Source organism: Coregonus clupeaformis, chromosome 31 (genome assembly GCF_020615455.1).
Source record: "Coregonus clupeaformis isolate EN_2021a chromosome 31, ASM2061545v1, whole genome shotgun sequence".
Lineage (NCBI taxonomy): Eukaryota > Metazoa > Chordata > Actinopteri > Salmoniformes > Salmonidae > Coregonus > Coregonus clupeaformis.
In genome coordinates this window covers 1,570,554-1,591,771 of record NC_059222.1, presented here as the reverse complement: position 1 = coordinate 1,591,771, position 21,218 = coordinate 1,570,554, and the positions used below count along the sequence as shown (strand labels likewise).

Genomic DNA, 21,218 nt, shown 5'->3' with positions numbered 1-21,218 from the left:
GGCGTATTTTTTCGAGGGTGCGACCAGGGGAAAAGTTAGTCTGGAGCCCTGTCCTATCTATCTATGGACATTGTTGCATCTTTTTTGCAATCCATAGAATTGTGAATGAAATTGGTTTTTAACAAATGCATATCCTTACCTGCAACGGAGCTGTTAGCAGACCATGATGGGATGGTGGCCCGTCTTTGATAAAACAGTATGTAGGCGTTCTGCTTGCAGACTTCATCGTCAGATATGGCTTGGACATCACTGTCGTCAAAGCAGTACCACATGCCATCGATGGAGTTCTTACAGTGAGCTGCAAAAGAGGACACAATAAGGATGGGATAAAGAGTCAATGATCATGTTACCTAGATCATTCAGTGGATTTGAATGATTTGAGTTTCTATAAAGAGCAGGTATATGGAATCCAATCCCCTCCCTACAGCGTTTTTTAAAATGGAAAAAGCATACACATTGCTTCCATTTTTTAAAGTATGGTGGACTGTATATTTAGCAATACATGGAGTAAGTGGCTTTCTCAAGGGCACAACAGCATTGTAACTAGGGCTGGGAATTGACATGGACCACACAATACGATATTATCACGATACTTAGGTGCCGATACGATATGTATTGTGATTCTCACAATTCTAAATCCATTGCGATTCAATACTGCGATTTTATAGTAATTTGATGTTCCAAACATATTGCTCACTATAGGTCTGCTGCAGAGAGAAACGAGAGCGCATGAGAAAATGAGTTTTGATCAGTCTGGGAAATAAAAGTGCTGAAAACATGTTGGCTCACTATTTAAAAAGAAAATGCAGAACAAGCTATAGGATGATTACAAATCGATACTTGGAGTCAAATATCGATTTAACATCGTCCAAAATTATATTGCGATATGTAACTGTTTCGATTTCTTTCCCCATCACAATTATTTTATTTTACAAGGTGAGTTGACTGAGAACACATTCTCATTTACAGCAAAGACCTTGGGAATAGTTACAGGGGAAAGGAAATGAATGAGCCAATTGGAAGCTGGGGATGATTAGGTGGCCATGATGGTATGATGGAATTTAGTCAGAACACCAGGGTTAACACCGCTACTCTTACAATAAGTGCAATGGGATCTTTAGTGACCACAGAGAGTCTGGACACCCATTTAATCTCCCATCCAAAAGACAGCACCCTACACAGGGCAATGTCCCCAATCACTGCCCTGGGGCATTAGGATATCATTATTTTGGGGGGGACCAGAGAAAAGAGTACCTCCTACTGGCCGTCCAACACCACTGCCAGCAGCATCTGATCTCCCATCCAGGGACCAACCAGGACCAACCCTGCTTAGCTTCAGAGGCAAGCCAGTAGTGGGATGCAGGGTGGTATGCTGCTGGCTCCCCATTGGGATTTGAGTCAGCAAACCTGTCAACTGCTATCCCTCTGCTGCCGGAACATATTAGAGTGTGTGTCGTTAACTAACCTGTGTAATGACCTCCTGCCATTGTCCCATGGTGGTTACACACAGCATACAGGTCATACAGGTAGTCCTCTGGGTCGTGGCCCATCCCGTAAGGTCGTCTCCATGGCGACCAGTGCGAGGGCAGGCTCCAGCTGCTCTGGCTCCGCTTGACCATATGGGGCGCCATGTCCATCCCGATCACAGGGAACTTCACCATGTTCTGCATCTTCATCCTCTTGTCTCCGTCCTGAGAGGACACCATACACACACGCACAAGAGCAACAAATTGGATTATGTTGGTTGAGTGTGGAATGCTAACTATACTAATGCAGATTGGTTGAGTTTACAATGCTGACTGAGCTTGTAAGAATGAACATAATATTAGTGTTGACATACACTAGTAATAGGATCTATACACGTGCACTTTGAATTAAAAACTATTTTTACTTGATTCCTGTGCTAACTGTGCTTATACTGTACACTTTGATTAGGGCAGAATGAAATGTACTAGGGGGGAGGAGCTTGTCCAACTCAAGGTGTCATAAGAAGAAATGCACCCCCCTCCCCAAAGTTACAAATATTTACACATGACCCTCCCCTTGTACTGTAAAATACATTGAACACCCTCCACCCTCATATAATTAACTCAAAATAATGTTTACGACCACAAATAACAATCGCTGTAGCAACCCTGTGTTTATAAACGTGGATATTGACTTTGCCACTTTGCTTTTGTGGCACAGTCGACACCACGCAGGGCTATGGCACAGTCGACACCACGCAGGGCTATGGGCCAGAAGGTTGAGGGTTCACTGACCACCACAGACGAGCTCACTCTCCCTGCCTGTTTCATTACACTACGATCAGAGCCGGCTGCAGACAATAATCAGCTAGGGGGGTATCTGATTTTATACATTTTGATGCCATATATGTAAAATATATGGAACGAATTTTCCTCCAAGAGGTTTCTGTGTCAATGCACCATACAACCAATAAAAAAAGCATACCGACTTTGGGCACTTCAATATCATAGTTTGCGTTTTCAACACCACAATAAATAGACTATGTCAATTTCGACAAACAGAAAATCCATCCCTCCCTACCTTGTAGGCTTATCCAGTATCGAAGGCCTGGCTTGACAATCTCCAAATGTCATTACAAAAAAAATGGTAACAGATATCTCTTTCCATTCATCAATTGGCTGCTGCACAGTTTGGATTGATTGATTGACTGATTTTATTTGTCAGTAAAAAAATAACATACTGTACCAGTCAAAAGTTTGGACACACCTATTCATTCAAGAGTTTTTCTTATATTTTTTACAATTTTCTACATTGTAGAATAATAGTGAAGACATCAAAAACTATGAAATAACACACATGGAATCATGTAGTAACCAAAAAAGTGTTAAACAAATCAAAATGTATGTTATATTTGAGATTCTTCAAAGTAGCCAACCTTTGCCTTGATGACAGCTTTGCACACTCTTGGCATTCTCTCAACCAGCTTCATGAGGTAGTCACCTGGAATGCATTTTGCGTTAATTTGTGGAATGTCTTTCCTTCTTAATGCGTTTGAGCCAATCAGTTGTGTTATGACAAGGTAAGGATGGTATACAGAAGATAGCCCAATTTGGTAAAAGACCAAGTCCATATTATGGCAAGAACTGCTCAAGTAAGCAAAGAGAAACGACAGTCCATCATTACTTTAAGACATGAAGGTCAGTCAATCTGGACAATTTCAAGAACTTTGAAAGTTTCTTCAAGTGCAGTTGCAAAAACCATCAAGTGCAATGATGAAACTGGCTCTCATGAGGACCGCCACAGGAAAGGAAGACCCAGAGTTACCTCTGCTGCTGAGGATAAGTTAATTAGAGTTAGCAGCCCCAGAAATTGCAGCCCAAATAAATGCTTCACAAAGTTCAAGTAACAGACACATCTCAACATCAACTGTTCAGAGGAGACTGCATGAATCAGGCCTTCATGGTCGAATTGCTGCGAAGAAACCACTACTAAAGGACACCAATAAGAAGAAGAGACTTGCTTGGGCCAAGATACACGAGCAATGGACATTAGACCGGTGGAAATCTGTCTGATGAGTCCAAATTTGAGATATTTGGTTCTAACCACCGTGTCTTTGTGAGATGCAGAGTGGGTGAACGGATGATCTCCGCATGTGTGGTTCCCACCGTGAAGCATGGAGGAGGAGGTGTGATGGTGCTTTGCTGGTGACACTGACTGTGATTTATTTAGAATTCAAGGCACACTTAACCAGCATGGCTACCACAGCATTCTGCAGCGATACGCCATCCCATCTGGTTTGCGGTTAATGGGACTATCGTTTGTTTTTCAACAGGACAATGCAACAACACACCTCCAGGCTGTGTAAGGGCTATTTGACCAAGAAGGAGAGTGATGGAGTGCTGCATCAGATGACCTGGCCTCCACAATCACCCGACCTCAACCGAATTGAGATGGTTTGGGATGAGTTGGACCACAGAGTGAAGGAAAAGCAGCCAACAAGTGCTCAGCATATGTGGGAACTCCTTCAAGACTGTTAGAAAAGCATTCCAGGTGAAGCTGGTTGAGAGAATGCCAAGAGTGTGCAAAGCTGTCATCAAGGCAAAGGGTGGCTACTTTGAAGAATCTCAAATATAAAATATATTTTGATTTGTTTAACACTTTTTTGGTTACAACATGATTCCATATGTGTTATTTCATAGTTTTGATGTCTTCACTATTATTCTACAATGTAGAAAATAGTAAAAATAAAGAAAAACCCTTGAATGAGTAGGCGTGTCCAAACTTTTGACTGGTACTGTACATAAAGAAAGAGAAGCTTAGGCCTAACCCCAGAGAGATAGAGATATGACGATGGCATGCTACGACACCAACATGCATTACTCTGTTCCATCTGCCTGCGCAATCCACTGTCTCATCAGCCCAGCCAGGCACTTTATAAACTTGATCTCCACTATAAAAAGTATCTAGACATTATCTCACATTTCTTTTAGACTAACATTTAGTTTACAACAGCAGAGATTTGTATAAAGAGAGATTTGTATAAACCTTGATCTCTGCATCTCCGACATTTGCAACATTGTTTCAATATTCAAATTCGATCTCCAGATGTCCCATAGTAATGAACGTGTCGGGAGTCGGGATGAGACAGACAGGCAGGCAGCTTTTTTCAGCCAGTCGAAATCATGAATAAGCATCATTTGTATGGATATATACAAAGAAGTATCAATAGAAAACAGGTAAAACTAAACGAAGTGCAGCTAATTTGCCGTCTTTCCAGCTTCAGTTTGAAGTGATTGGGTTAGCTGTGTTGTTGGCTAGCTCCTCTGAACAAGTGACGAGAGAGCACATTTTCTATGCCAGGCGAAATCGCGCATCATTAGCTCATTGTTATGGTGTATCCAAATAAATGTCACTAGAAAACAGCTTAAATAAATGCAAACGCAGCTACTTTGCTATTATTCTAGCTGCACTGTTTGACATGACTAAGTTAGCTAGAAGGCAAGGGATAAGAACGTTGCCAGCCAGTATGGCAATGGAACATTTAGAACGAACGACTGGGTCGAGTCCATAGATACAGAACAAAAAGACTGAACGACTGGGTCACGTCTCTGGCAACCGAACCAATAGAACGAACGACCAGTCGGCTTGGGTAGCAACCCTTGATTTGTGTCGGGACTATATTTTGTGGAAGGATGAAATAGTATGAATAAATTAATAAAAAATAATGTTTTTAATGAAAATATGTAAATCATTATTTGAATATGTTGGTAACCCGTATAAAAGTGATAATGCCCTTGAAGCCGGTTTTTGGAAGATATATTGGCACGGTTTGGCAACACCCATGCCAATATATCCTCCAAACACCGGGTTCTCGGGCATTATCACTTAAATAGACGTACAGAAGGAGGGTAATTCGTTAATTTTCAACGCTAATATTTTATATAAAGATAAGCATTATATTGTTAGATTATAGGAGTAACTCTGGTAGGCCTGAAACAGTCTTCCTCACCTCAAGTTCAACTGTCGGAGTCAGTTGGAGTGCAGGGGCACACTGCCTGCATATCATAGGCCTGCAGTAGCTAAAGCTTAATAACAGTCACACCATACCAAACCTTCACAAACATTTCTAAACTTTATTATTAGGGGTGTAACGATCCATCTACTACATCGATGTATCGATTTATATTCCTATGATCCAACTACATCGATCTGTGCTCGGCGAGTTGGCCTTTTGGACAACATATATCAATCTAACATCGTTTTAAAATGTAATAAATCGATTGTATCGATAATAGGAAATAACCCATTGGATTTAAGCACGTCAGACTTTATATGGATGTTTTTTCTTAGCACTTTTAATGATAAAGGCTTTAAACATTACTCGATTCAGTCTGCCTATCCGTGACGTCATCGCCCGCGCCAGCAGCAGCGCAAAGGCGCAAAGACAACAAAACATAGCATGGCGGACGACAGAGGAGAAGCCGACGAGCGAGAAATTATCAAGCCACCATTGCGGTCCTTACAAGAAACAGGAATCTAGGAAACTTCACCTGCACTGTCCAGTATCCAGGTATTTATTTCAGTCACACTGGTTGAATTTTTGGCTAAAAGGTTACTGAATCGATTTCAAGTCACTGAATCGTTTCGGATCGTATCGTTCTAAATTAACCAATATCGTCCTTGAATCGTATCGACAACCACGAATCGTGATACAAATCGAATCGTTGTTAAAACGAATCGTTACACCCCTATTTATTATGGTAATATCAAAAGTAAGTCAAGGCATTGTTTATAGGGAAAATACGAGCAGAAGAGCAAATGTAAACCAGGGAAAAAACACACTACCCTCCCCTGCGCCCCCCCAAAAAACACACAACCCTCCCACAAAGCAAAAAAAAAGTTGGACAACCCCCCCCCCCCCTATTTTGGACCACCCCTCCCCCCTAGTACATTTTGATCTGTCCCCTATGTAGTTGTATGAATGATGATGTATAGTGCAGTGGTCTGTACCTGTCTGAAGCGTTTGAGGTGGAGTATGAGGATGTCAGGCAGGGTCCAGAGGCTCAGCTTGATGCTGCCCTGCTGTAGCTGCTTGCAATGCGGGCAGCGCCAGGCATCATCTGGAGCTAGCTGAAACACACAGAGCAGAGCTCTCAAACACACAAACATAAATGAATGTGCATGCACACACACACACACACACGCACACTTACGTACCTGTTCCTCTCTGGTGTAGAGCTGAAAGCACTGGGCGAGGGAGCATGTCTGAGGCTGCAGGTGTCCGTCTTTCTGTTGGCGTACACTCTCAGCATCTGGGATGTACTCATCCTCAGTGCGCTTGAACAGACTGTAGTCAGACACAACAAATAAACAGCACAGGTCAACATAGAGGTCACACAACAAGCTTCAAAGGAAACCATGAAAGTCATATTAAATTGTGCTGACAAACAGAAACAAGGAAAACTTCTGAGACCTCAGTCACAACAATTGCTTTGAATTCACATTCTCTTCAAACAGCAAAATATTTTTTCTTAAAGTATGAACGTCTGCTAGTCATTGCTGAATGTGTGCACTCTATCAAGATGACAGAGGTGAGTGTCTTTCCCTCTCAGCATAGTGGGTTTTGCCCAGGGGTTGGAACCGGTTCAGGGAACAGAACTGAAAACCGGAAAATAAAGAAATTTTTTGAGGAACAGAAACAGAACCTGGAACGAAATTGATCTATAATGTTCCGGAACAGAATTGTTATTTTAAAATCATGGGAACCGGTTACTAACGTCCTACAAAAACTGCAACCAAGCGCCTATGCAATGCCCTCACTCTGTCACTCAGAAGCTTCTTCCAGTGTCTGCCAGCCAGCTGAAGATCTTTGCCAGTGTGTGTACGTGTAGGCTACCTGCCCCTCCCCCCTCCGAAGCATAGGCTACAGTAGAATACTGACGTTATAAGCGTGATTCAGAAGATGGGGAGAGAGATTTTTTATTAGAGAGGAATGGATCAACTTTTCCAATGCTAGTTAAAGATACTAATTATCATATTTCACATTGGATTTATTAACTACAAAAAGGTAAGAAGTATTTTACCCCATTTTTGATCGCTGCATCTCCCCAACGGGCTCGAGAGGCGAAGGTCGAGTCATGCGTCCTCCGAAACAAGACTAGCCAAACCGCGCTTCTTAACACCCGCCCGCTTAACCAGGAAGCCAGCCGCACCAATGTGTTGGAGGAAACACCGTTCACCTGACGACCGAGGTCAGCCTGCAGGCGCCCGACCCGCCACAAAGAGTGGACGACGCTGGGCCAATTGTGCACTGCCCTATGGGACTCCAGATCACGGCCGCTTGTGATACAGGCCGGGATCGAACCCGGGTCAGTAGTGACACCTCTAGCACTGCGATGCAGTGCCTTAGACCGCTGCGCCACTCGGCCCTGGTAAGAAGTATTTTTAATTCTGGTGCAGCTCTGCACAAACATTCAAAGTTCCTCCATAGAAGTCATTCCTCCGTATGTAGCGTATAATTCTGTGGGCCTAATTCAGATAATGCATGTCATAACAAGATGCACAGCGCTTCAAGCCAAGCCTCCTCCTCCACCCTCTCTCACCACCCGCAACATTTCTGTCACATCTCACACCCTAGCTACACTTGTCTGTCCATCATGCATGTTAACAACTAGCTTGCCCACTCTATAGCAAACAGCTCTATTCGCACTGACTGGTGAAGTAATTTATTGAGCTCAATGTTTTTTTTTAAATGTTGATTTCACAGGTTAAAAAAGGAACAGAAAGGAACGATATCAACATGTACTTCAGAACTTTATTTTGCTGGTCGGAACAGTTGAATGGAACATATTTTTTGGGGGGTTCTATTCAGAACGAAACGATTGGAAAATTATTTTTGTTCCAACCGCTAGTTTTGCCCCATTACACTTACTAGTCTTTTGTCTCTTTGTCCCACTCCACCACAATCTTGACATGTGGGGGGCCTCCCGGACCGCAAGATTTGTACGCTCTGCAGACAAACATTGGATCAATAGGAAGTCAAAGCAACATTATCTTTGAGCCCTATGACAGCTCAATGTGGAAAACAGGGCATGCTACGTATTGAACAACAACCCAGACGGTTTAAGACATGCCAAAAACCATGGAAGGGTTGAACAAAAGGCTAAACACACTGAAAAATTGAAGGTTTGACCACAAGGCTAACGGTAACATTTTCTAATAGTCCTCTATCTGTGAGAGACATGCTCCCTCTGGTGGCATACGGTAACATTTGCTAATAGTCCTCTATCTGTGAGAGACATGCTCCCTCTGGTGGCATTGGGTGACATTACCTCTCCACAGAAGGGTGGCACAGTGGTTGCTCCTCTTGAGGTAAGAGATACATTATTCCAACCACCCCCACTACACGCAAACTGAAGGGCCCAACCTGAAGGACGGCAATAAGTTTAGTTACACCTTTACATGTGTGTGTGTTGTGTGTGTTGTGTTATGTCTGTGTGTGAGTTGAATGAGTGTCTGTGTGGATAGCCTGCACCTACCTGGACAAAGACCCCAGGACGCATAAGGTGGCGCATCTTCTCCAGGATCTCCTTCTGCAGAACGTCCCAGGTGACCGTCCTTTCCAGATACAGCACAAAGGGATGACCAAACCTGGAATCGTCATAGTCAAGGTAAAGAACAAGGTTTTCCACATCTAACATAACTACAGTGAGGGAAAAAAGTATTTGATCCCCTGCTGATTTTGTACGTTTGCCCACTGACAAAGAAATTATCAGTCTATAATTTTAATGGTAGGTTTATTTGTACAGTGAGAGACAGAATAACAACAAAAAAATCCAGAAAAACGCATGTAAAAAATGTTATAAATTGATTTGCATTTTAATGAGGGAAATAAGTATTTGACCCCCTCTCAATCAGAAAGATTTCTGGCTCCCAGGTGTCTTTTATACAGGTAACGAGCTGACATTAGGAGCACACTCTTAAAGGGAGTGCTCCTAATCTCAGCTTGTTACCTGTATAAAAGACACCTGTCCACAGAAGCAATCAATCAATCAGATTCCAAACTCTCCACCATGGCCAAGACCAAAGAGCTCTCCAAGGATGTCAGGGACAAGATTGTAGACCAACACAAGGCTGGAATGGGCTACAAGACCCTCGCCAAGCAGATTGGTGAAAAGGTGACAACAGTTGGTGCGATTATTCGCAAATGGAAGAAACACAAAAGAACTGTCAATCTCCCTCCACCTGGGACTCCATGCAAGATCTCACCTCGTGGAGTTGCAATGATCATGAGAACGGTGAGGAATCAGCCCAAAACTACACGGGAGGATCTTGTCAATGATCTCAAGGCAACTGGGACCATAGTTACCAAGAAAACAATTGGTAACACACTACGCCGTGAAGGACTGAAATCCTGCAGCGCCCGCAAGGTCCCCCTGCTCAAGAAAGCACATATACAGGCCCGTCTGAAGTTTGCCAATGAACATCTGAATGATTCAGAGAAGAACTGGGTGAAAGTGTTGTGGTCAGATGAGACCAAAATCGAGCTCTTTGGCATCAACTCAACTCGCCGTGTTTGGAGGAGAAGGAATTTCTGCCTATGACCCCAAGAACACCATCCCCACAGTCAAACATGGAGGTGGAAACATTATGCTTTGGGGGTGTTTTTCTGCTAAGGAGACAGGACAACTTCACCGCATCAAAGGGACGATGGACGGGGCCATGTACCGTCAAATCTTGGGTGAGAACCTCCTTCCCTCAGCCAGGGCATTGAAAATGGGTCGTGGATGGGTATTCCAGCATGACGATGACCCAAAACACACAGCCAAGGCAACAAAGGAGTGGCTCAAGAAGAAGCACATTAAGGTCCTGGAGTGGCCTAGCCAGTCTCCAGACCTTAATCCCATAGAAAATCTGTGGAGGGAGCTGAAGGTTTGAGTTGCCAAACGTCAGCCTCGAAACCTTAATGACTTGGAGAAGATCTGCAAAGAGTGGAACAAAATCCCTCTGGAGATGTGTGCAAACCTGGTGGCCAACTACAAGAAACGTCTGACCTCTGTGATTGCCAACAAGGGTTTTGCCACCAAGTACTAAGTCATGTTTTGCAGAGGGGTCAAATACTTATTTCCCTCATTAAAATGCAAATCAATTTATACAATTTTTGACATGCGTTTTTCTGGATTTTTTTGTTGTTATTCTGTCTCACTGTTCAAATAAACCTACCATTAAAATGATAGACTGATAATTTCTTTGTCAGTGGGCAAACTTACAAAATCAGCAGGGAATCAAATACTTTGTTCCCTCACTGTATATCAAATTAGTTTTCATCTACATTGTATGAACAGGTTCCTGAGATCTTCTCTTCCTGGTGCCATTTTGAATGTTGAATTTTGAAATCTTGAGTTGTTTTGTGTACCTGCGTCCCTGCTGTCCAGCGCAGGCTCTGTTACACACAAGCAGAATGATCTTGTCAGCCCCGCTGTTCTTATTGGGGCTCGGAGGGGGAGTCACTGACTCTTCTATTTTTGTTGATACCTGTGTCCTGTTGTCTGTCCCATACTTTAAGTTGTTCTGGTTCAGATTAGCATGGGGACTTCCTGAAACACATTACAGTATATGTATATACAGCACTATATGAACAAACTTTGAGTTCTATATCGAACATACTTAAACCTGGGTTACAGTCACATTATCGTAAGGTTTAATGACGTCAAAGATCAAAGCCTGCTTCAGGTCAGTGAAAGATGCAAATTTGTTGAATAAGGCTGTTAACCATCACAATATGTCAGATTCTGGAATACGGACGCATATCCATATACCCACTTCTTATTGAGCTCATAGAACATTTTCCAAAAGATACTGCATACGTATCAATGAGGGAGAACATACACCATATTTACAAAAGTATGTGGACACCCCTTCAAATGAGTATTTTGGCTTTTTCAGCCACAGCCATTGCTGACTGGTGTATAAAATCGAGAACACAGCCATGCAATCTCCATAGACAAACATTGGCAGTAGAATGGCCTTACTGAAGAGCTCAGTGACTTTCAACGTGTCACCGTCATAGGATGCCACCTTTCCAAGAAGTCAGTTCTTCAAGTTTCTGCCCTGCTAGAGCTGCCCCGGTCAACTGTAAGTGCCGTTATTGTGAAGTGGAAACGTCTAGGAGCAACAATAATAATAATAATAATAATAATAATAATAATAATATGCCATTTAGCAGACGCTTTTATCCAAAGTGACTTACAGTCATGCGTGCATACATTTTTTATTTTTTTTTGTGTATGGGTGGTCCCGGGGATCGAACCCACTACCTTGGCGTTACAAGCGCCGTGCTCTACCAGCTGAGCTACAGAGGACCACAACAACGGCTCACCCGCAAAGTGGTAGGCCACCCAAGCTCACAGAACGGGACCGCCGAGTGCTGAAACGCGTAGTGCGTAAAAATCGTCTGTCCTCGGTTGCAACACTCACTACCGAATTCCAAACTGCCACTGGAAGCAATGTCAGCACAAGAACGGTTAGTTGGGAGCTTCATGAAATGGGTTTCCATGGCCAAGCAGCCGCACACAAGCGTAAGCTGGAGTGGTGTAAAGCTTGCCGCCATTGGACTCTGGAGCAGTGGAAATGCGTTCTCTGGATTGATGAATCACGCTTCACCATCTGGCAGTCCGACAGACGAATCTGGGATTGGCAAATGCCAGGAGAACGCTACCTGCCCGAATGCATAGTGCCAACTGTAAAGTTTGGTGAAGGGAAATCTTAACGCTACAGCATACAATGACATTCTAGACGATTCTGTGCTTCCAAATTTGTGGCAACAGTTTGGGGAAGGCCCTTTCCTGTTTCAGCATGACAATGCCCCCATGCACAAAGCGAGGTCCATACTGAAATGGTTTGTCAAGATCGGTGGGGAAGAACTTGACTGGCCTGCACAGAGCCCTGACCTCAACCCCATTAAACACCTTTGGGATGAATTGGAACGCCGACTGCGAGCCTGGCCTAATCGCCCAACATCAGTGCCCAACCTCACTAAGGCTCTTGTGGCTGAATGGAAGCAAGCCCCCACAGCACTGTTCCAACATCTGGTGGAAAGCCTCCCCAGAAGAGTAGAGGCTGTTATAGCAGCAAAAGGGGGACCAACTTCATATTAATGCCCATGATTTTGGAATGAGATTTTCGACGAGCAGGTGTCCACATACTTTTGGTCATGTAATGTAGGTAATAACATCCGGATTAAACATGATTTCCAATGAAATCTTATGTTAATCTATTTGTAATCTAATCTACACTCTTAATACGACCTAGAGCTAATACGTCCCTAATACGACCCAGAGCTAAACTGATTTACGGGGAATCAAAACCTGAAGTCATACCTCGCTGAGAGCGGATCTGCTCTGGTCTAAAGAGCTCAGGTGTTTCAAAGGCAAATATGGAGTCACTCTCTTGAATGATCTCAAGGTCGTCATCATTGTCACAGAAGGAGCGGTGAAAGCCATCTGAGTACATTTCAGTAAGGACAATCTGCACACACATATGGATCATTAACAGGGTTAGGATTCATCTTATTCAATTCTATAAAAACTTGGGCCTCTATAAAGTAAGGTCTCACAAAGGGTTTAAAAACTAAAAGGGGCACAATTATGAATAAATACAAAAATGTGTAGTTTGTTGTGTTTTACATCCATGGCAGCTAAAGGTTTAATTGTGTATACAAAAGCACATCACAAACTACAACATATACAAAACAATAACATTGTAACACAGTACGGAAGTTAGGGACTGGAAGGATGAATGATGGATCAAGGATAGAAGCAGTTATGATGGCATTGAGAGCGGAGGAACTTCAGGCATAGATGGTCACAGAGGAGGGAGCCGGTCAGAGTCAGTCAGACAGTCAGGTCCGAGGCCTCAGCAGCGCACCTCGCTGTCCCAAACGTCCGTGCTCCGGGCTTTTTTTAACATAGGCATGAGGTGTATGTGGATGACTCATATGAAATTCATATAAGATTCATTCATACACATTAAAAAGTAAAGATTATTACACAGTAACTCAGGATTTATACACAGTAGTGGACCATATAAAATAGGATGAGCAAACAATATCACATGATCTGAGCTGAGACACTGGGGGACACATCAAACACAAACAGTGGATTGTTGAAAACATAGACAATAGATTTATCTGTAATGACAAGGGCCTTTAGTCCCCATCATTGGCTGAACTTGCCTCAAAAACAAACACACATCCTACTTCAATAATGCAACTTCAATACCTAATCAATGGCTCAAGTTTGGAATTGAATAGTGTTGACATTTTATGTTTCAGTCTGAATAGTGGGGAAGATTGTTTTTAGAAGGGTGGGCATTTTCATTCATTGCAGACGGTTTCACTTGTCTCCGATCAGTTCATCTGTATACAAAACTTGTATACACTTTGAGGCTCAATTTCAAGGGTATTGGACTTGGTACCTGTTCGGAGGGTATTTTAGTCTCCTGGGCCACAGCGTTTCTCAGTCTAGACACAGTGCTGGAGAGAGGCACCGCCACGCCCACTGTCATACAGTGCGAACACTTTCCCTGGTACACTACCGTCACATACAGGGGCCTGGGAGGGACACACAGGACAATTGAGTTAACTATCTCATCCTGCTTCTACATTGTTTGTGGTTTGTCTGTGGCATCCTTCTGTGTATCACTGCCAGGTTTGACACTCTTGTAGGTTGAGATCAAATACAGCAGAATAAGACACGCTCTTTCTCCATTTTGTAGTGGGTTATACCGCTCTCTGTGTATAGGATATTGCCTTACCAAGATATTAGATACCGTCTTACCGAGTGTGTGGTACCGGGATGGGCAGTGAGATGCAGAGGAAAGGATCAAAGGTGTTGCTCTGTTTCTGGCAGTGAGGGCAAGTCAAGGAGGACCTGTTTGTGTGGAGACAAAAAAGAACATTCACTTCAAACCGCATTTGAAAACCACATTCTGTCTCAATGTAAAAGCTATATTAACAACAAGTCCAGCGTTAGTTGTCAAATTAGCATTAGAAAACTGTCTAGCTCACTTGCGATTTACTGTATCTACAGTACGTGTCTATCTATAGCAACTGTATTCTGTAAGAGTGCAGTGGGGGTGTCAATCAGAAGAGTATTTTGGAGAGTCACCTGTATTGAGCCTGAAATAGCTCTTGTACGAAGGAGCCTGCTGCTGGTAATGAGGATCCTTCAGGGACATTTTCATCCTCCAACAGAGGCTACAGAAACAGCAAGCAGACAGACGACACAGTCAGGAGAGACACAACATACAGTAACACAGAAGTTAGTCAAGAGATAGATACTTAACAGGCCACATTAACGCCCGAACAGAGTAACTGGAGAGTAAACAATACAACAAAGTAAACACAATCAGATCATTGACAGTTAAGGGAGATACAACAACAAAAATGCGGCAAAGGGGGATACAGCCCAGACAATACAGTTGGGGGAGATACAATGCCGTCTGTTCAGAATAGAAAGGTACCAATCCACAGTCTACACTCTTAAAAAAAAAAAAGAGGCTATCTAGAACCTAAAACGGGTCTTCTGCTGTCCCCATAGGATAACTCTTGAATAACCCTTTTTGGGGGTTCTACATGGAACCCAAAATAGTTCTACCTGAAACCAAAAAGGGTTCTACCTGGAACCAAAAAGGTTTCTCCTATGGTGACAGCCGAAGAACCCTTTTGGAACCCTTTTTTCTAAGAGTATAGAAGCTTCATAACCATTACAGTCAGACAGGACATACAGTGCAGTTGGCAGCGATGCTACCAGACATGGCTATAGGCTATATCTAATATCATTCAACTGTCTGAGATGTAATCCCCAGCTTGTAAGTGATGTAATGAACAAAAGTGTGTCCCAAAAAAGTTAGTTACCTTCCTGGTTGGTCTGCTGCTGGGCAGGACGATGTTGTTGAGGTCCTCGTGAACTCTGTCCAGGAGCCACAGGAGGAACTCCTGGGCATCGTGCTGGGCATTGCCCCGGAACTGCAGGGCACTCTTCGACACAACATTCTGGAGTACAAAAATTAAAAGATCAATGGTAAGAATTAAGGGTGACATAAAACAGATAATTTTAGGTTGATTTTAAAAAATTGGTCTTCAAATGGATACATTGCTGTAGAGCTGTAGAGTTGAAGCAAACCAAAATGTTGGTTGGAGAAGGCAGTATTGCAACATTGTGACGAAAAACTCTGAAAAGACTTGTAGAAAATTACGCTTTAATAGCTAGGTGAGTGACAGATTCAGTCATTGGAGGACACCTCAGTGCGTAGTGACAAAGCCATCATTCCAGGCCAGCTGTAGTCACCTCCGGTCACTAGCTATCAAATGTGACACAAGGTCAACGATGCAACCAGAAGTCTGAGCACTGTTCCTCCCAGTAAATCCCATAGGGAAACTCTTCTCATTTTCAAACCATTAGCACTGGAGCCCCCAGCACTGAAATGCAATGAAAGAGCAAGCACTCAACCCAAAGCCTCTGTGTGCATACTAAAGGGGAAATGTACAGTAGGTCTATGATGTGCACTATTTGTATACTGTATCATTGTATGCCACAGTAAATATCGAACCAGAAAAATAACAAAGTAAAATGGAGGTTGAATGCTGTTGAGTTCTCGTAAGCTTGTTTAACACATCTGCCTATGGGATTTAAGTGTAGTGCGGTTGCCAGGTGTGCATAATGATGGGTTGCCAGGACTGGTGGTTAGTAGACCGGCGACGTCGAGCGCCGGTGTTGGGAAGCGGGAGTAGACGTGACAGATCCAGTAATCGCTGTAAAGGAAAATGGATAGGGTTATCCCCTTGTGTATCTACTGTATTGTTAATGTCTCGTTAATGAGTTGTAAGTGATCTCAAGTTTGGCCTCAGACAGTAACTACATCCTGTCTGCTATATCCTGTCTGCCTCATATTCCATTCAACATGGCTGTGATATGAAAAGGGTATATACTCTATACCTTCTACTGTCAATGATGAGAACTCAAGTTAGCTCCAATACAATATGGCTATTGACTACCAGGAAATCTGATGATGCAAACTGGGAAAAGCAGGAAGAAAATAGGTATATACTGTACTTTTTAGCACTCTACTTAACAACCCAGCTTCAGTAAATTTCCCTCCGTTTTTTTTATGACCACATTTTCCAAAAACACTTAAATACCTGCTCCAAATAAAAATTCAAAGATGTCTGCAGAAAGAATGGGATGTCAGCTATGACATGAAATATATTTTGGTTATTGAACTATAGTAAGTAAAGTGGATTTACAACCGGTAACAGATTTACAGTAATGGAATTACATCACAAGCTTTATATTGCATTCTGCTAAAACACTTGTCTCTCTCTATATCGGTCAGCTACATTGGTGGCCAGGGTGGGATCCTTTCGATATCCCTATGGGCAGTGGCGGCTCCTGAAAAAATTCTCAGGAGGGGCAATTTTTCTGATGATTTAGGTGACCTACACACATTTTTAAAAAGATATGTCCAGCAACAACATGAAGACAGGGGCAGCATATAAGTCAATACCAGAAGCATTTATTGACTGATCTCAAAAGTGTTGGCTTACAAAAGCAAAATAAGTTATCACAGTAAAAATAATCAAGGGTGTTCTTTCACATTCCTCAACACTGCATAAACAATATGTATGGCTTTGTAAAAATGAACAACCATATTCTGGCCAATTGTATAGATTTGTAAATATGAACAACCATATTCTGGCCAATTGTATAGATTTGTAAAAATGAACATGAACAGATTTTTTATTTTTTTGAATGGCAGTACCTTTCAAACATGTCTGCTTGCAGTAAGGTAGCACTCACAAGGTGGCCAGAGAAAGATAACCTTTCTTTGGTGTGATCCAGGATGGTGTTGCAGACCTCTTCAGACAGCCTCTGCTTCTCCTCTTCTCTCAAAGCTGTTCTGGGTCTTTTGGCTCCTGTTGCTTCTTGCAGCTGCTGTTGAGAGGAGTCCCTGAAGGCAAACAGACCAATGTGTTTGTTGGCTTTGTACAGTATTGTTGTCTATGTGATGCACAGGTATATGCAATGTATCCATGTATAGTACAAATACTTCAGTTCCACTTAAAATGGGCAGGGATGCATAAAGTCTTTAGTGTTTAAGTTAGCCTTTGTGTCTCACATAGCCTGGATGTTCAGCACAGTATACAGTGGTGCTCATAAGCTTATGATCCCATGCTAAAGTTGACTAAAAAGAGGAATAAAAAAGAAAAGAAAATTGGTGTCCTTAAAGGTTGGATTTTCCAACTTTTTTAATTAAGTCATTAAGATCAATTTCCAAAAGATGATTTTTTTATTTTGTATTCCTCTTTTTAGTCAGCTTTAGAATGTGTTCATACACTTATGAGCACCACTGTACAGTACACATAGTATATAAAATAAGATAGATTACACCACTGGCCATATATAATGACAATAATGTAATTTCAAACACAAATGCAGTCTCCTTTCATGCATACATTTTCAAATAAAGCTCTGCTTTGAGAAAGATCGAATGATATTGTTTAATCTTTATCTTACCTTATGGCCTGCACACTGCTTGCGAAGCTGTCGAGGGCACGTTTGATAAAGACAGCATCGATGTCCTTATTCTGTAGCTTCTGGTACGGTGGGCTGGTCAAATGAACCCAATGAACCCGTCCGGATGGCTTCAAAACATTCTATGAGGTCGTCTCGATTCTCGTAGACAGTGTTCACGACTCTGCTGTTGCTAACCTCATCGTTGTGGCGGCGGACAGCTAGCCTGTATCCCTCATCCAGTTGAGTGGCAATATTCACTCTCACCAAAGCAGACAATCTCAAACAGCTATCAATGTGGGTCTTTGACAGCTCATTTTTCTTAATCTTTTCTGAAAGATGGTGCATGTCGGTTACACCAGTCGCTGTCCAAGCGTTGCTGTCTGCCGTTCATGGTTACGTTACGTTACGTATGACGAAAGCGCGTAAGTGCAAGCCCTCAGACACCCATAGAGAATGTATTGAAAGCTCAGAAATTTGAAAAAAAATATTTTACATTAGAGGCTATGAGAGACTTCTGGGCGATTTTCAACCTGACTGAAATCGCCCCAAAACGGGCGGGGACATTTGAAGCACGACTTTAGCCTGATTGGACATTTAGTGGCTGGCAGATCAGACGTGAACACTGAACTACTGTTGCCATGATATAATTGATTAGAAAAAAAATCCCTTCCTTTTCCCGTTTGGCAGTGCGTCGCCCATATCGCCCTATTGAACACACCGCCCATGCCTATGGGGCCTGGTCACATGAATGCTCCTATAGAAAAGGGGGAATACTGAAGCATGCATTGATGGCAGTTCTACAGTCTCCATCAGAGGCCCAGGCTTTTGGCATAGATGCTAAAGCTCTCATTTTTGGACTGCAACATCGTAAGATTGTGCCCTCCCCGGCACTTGATATACATTGGTTGGTAGGTTACACTGTACTTAGATACTTAAAATCATAAGTGAAATTGCCACGGGGGATGGGGGGAGGGGGAGGGGGAGGGGGCCCCCAGATAGCATATGACCAATGGCAAAAAGTGTAGAATGGCAGGAAATTTGCTTTAACAGTCAACTTTGGGCACGAAAAACGATCCAACTCCTCCTCTTTCTCAATTTTCAAACAAAGATAGGGTGTGCCTTTGGGGGGTTCATCTATGTGTCATTCTGGTCATGCGTGCTGCAACCAACATAGCTAGTTTGTTAGCTAAGCTAGCCAGTAACTCCTCCTGTATGTGTTGACGTCATTTCACAGCATTTGTTTTTGGATGGAAGCTGTAGAAATCAGTAAGAAATGGCACTTCTGTAGACAAATATCTTATTCATCCATTTTCTTTTGTTTTTAAGCATTACAGTGCATTTGGAAAGTATTCAGACCCCTTGACTTTTTCCACATTATGTTACGTTACAGCCTTATTCTAAAATTGATTAAATAAATATTTTCCCTCATCAATCTACACACCATACCACATAATGACAAAGTGAAAACAGGTTTTTAGAAATTTTTGCAAATGTATTACAAATACAAAACAGATATCTTATTTACATAAGTATTCAGACCCTTTGCTATGAGACTCGAAATATAGCTCACGTGCATCATGCTACCATTAATCATCCTTGAGATGTTTCTACAACTTGATTGGGGTCCACCTGTGATAAATTCAATTGATTGGACATGATTTAGAAAGGCACACAAACTGTGTAGAATTGCACGAAATTTGCTTTAAAACTAAAACAATTATAATCTGAATCATATCAAAATGTGTAGAACAGCATTTTAAACGGCACATGGTAAAATGTGTTGAAATGCAGGAAGTTAGCCGTTTCCCCAACAAAAAAAATCTGGTTTCCACTTATCCTTCCACTTATACTGTGTTTTCAAAATACACCTCAAGAGAGAGGCATAATAAGTCATGTCAAACTGTGTAGAATTGCAGGAAATGCGTTTTAAAATCTGGGGGAGGACCCCGCGGAGCCACGTCTACTGTTCAGGGTCTGAATTTCTACATCACAATTTCGCCCTTGCTTCAAATACTGTCTGAGACACCTTTGCTATGTGTCTCCGTACTCAATAAAAGGTGAAACACAAGTTTTGAGGGAGCGTGCAATTGGCATGCTGACTGCTGGAATGTCCACTAGAGCTTTTGCCAGACAATTTAATGTTAATTTCTCTACCATAAACTGCCTCCAACATCGTTTTAGAGAATTTGGCACTACGTCCAACTGGCCTCACAACCGCAGACCACGTGTAACCACGCCAGCCCAGGACCTCCACATCCGGCTTCTTCACCTGCGGGATCGTGTGAGACCAGCCCCCCGGACAGCTGATGAAACTGTGGGTTTGCACAACCTAAGAATTTCTGCACAAACTGTCAGAAACCGTCTTAGGGAAGCTCATCTACGTGTCATCGTCCTCACCAGGGTCTTAACCTGACTGTAGTTTGGCGTCGTAACTGACTTCAGTGGGCAAATGCTCACCTTCGATGGCCACTGGCATCGTGTGGGCGAGCGGTTTGCTGATGTCAACGTTGTGAACAGAGTGCACCATGGTGTTGGTGGGGTAATGGTATGGGCAGGCATAAGCTATGGACAAAGAACACAATTGCATTTTATCGATGGCAATTTGAATGCACAGAGATACCGTGACGAGATCCTGAGGCCCATTGTCATGCCATTCATCTGCCGCCATCACCTCATGTTTCAGCATGATAATGCATGGCCCCACTTGGGTCAACATTTTCGGGTAGCCTTCCACAAACTTCCCAAAATAAGTTGGGTGAATTTTGGCCCATTCCTCCTGACAGACTGGTGTAACTGAGACAGGTTTGTAGGCCTCCTTGCTCGCACACACTTTTTCAGTTCTGCCCACAAATGTTCTATAGGATTGAGGTCAGGGCTTTGTAATGGCCACTCCAATACCTTGACTTTGTCCTTAAGCCATTTTGCCACAACATTGGAAGTATGCTTGGGGTCATTGTCCATTTGGAAGACCCATTTGCGACCAAGCTTTAACTTCCTGACTGATGTCTTGAGATGTTGCTTCAATATATCCACATAATTTTCCTTCCTCATGATGCCATCTATTTTATGAAGTGAACCAGTCCCTCCTGCAGCAAAGCACCCCCACAGCATGATGCTGCCACCCACGTGCTTCACGGTTGGGAGGTGTTCTTCGGCTTGCAAAAAAAAAAAAACGTT

At 42.8% G+C, this 21,218-nt stretch overlaps 1 protein-coding gene across 1 annotated transcript in view; it reads right to left on the bottom strand.

Annotated features, from left to right (window-relative positions):
* LOC121548104 (ubiquitin carboxyl-terminal hydrolase 31-like) overlaps positions 1-21,218 on the bottom strand; it is a 48,195-nt gene that overhangs the window by 9,308 nt on the left and 17,669 nt on the right. Inside the window, exons 2-14 of the mRNA XM_041859485.2 lie at positions 15,383-15,520; positions 14,634-14,722; positions 14,304-14,396; positions 13,942-14,077; positions 12,846-12,993; positions 10,883-11,063; positions 9,006-9,117; positions 8,799-8,893; positions 8,399-8,476; positions 6,685-6,814; positions 6,478-6,597; positions 1,466-1,691; positions 140-298 (exon numbers count right to left, since the gene is read on the bottom strand). Of these exons, the coding sequence (XP_041715419.1) occupies positions 140-298; positions 1,466-1,691; positions 6,478-6,597; positions 6,685-6,814; positions 8,399-8,476; positions 8,799-8,893; positions 9,006-9,117; positions 10,883-11,063; positions 12,846-12,993; positions 13,942-14,077; positions 14,304-14,396; positions 14,634-14,722; positions 15,383-15,520 (1,705 nt within the window). The remainder of the gene's footprint in view (positions 1-139; positions 299-1,465; positions 1,692-6,477; positions 6,598-6,684; positions 6,815-8,398; positions 8,477-8,798; positions 8,894-9,005; positions 9,118-10,882; positions 11,064-12,845; positions 12,994-13,941; positions 14,078-14,303; positions 14,397-14,633; positions 14,723-15,382; positions 15,521-21,218) is intronic.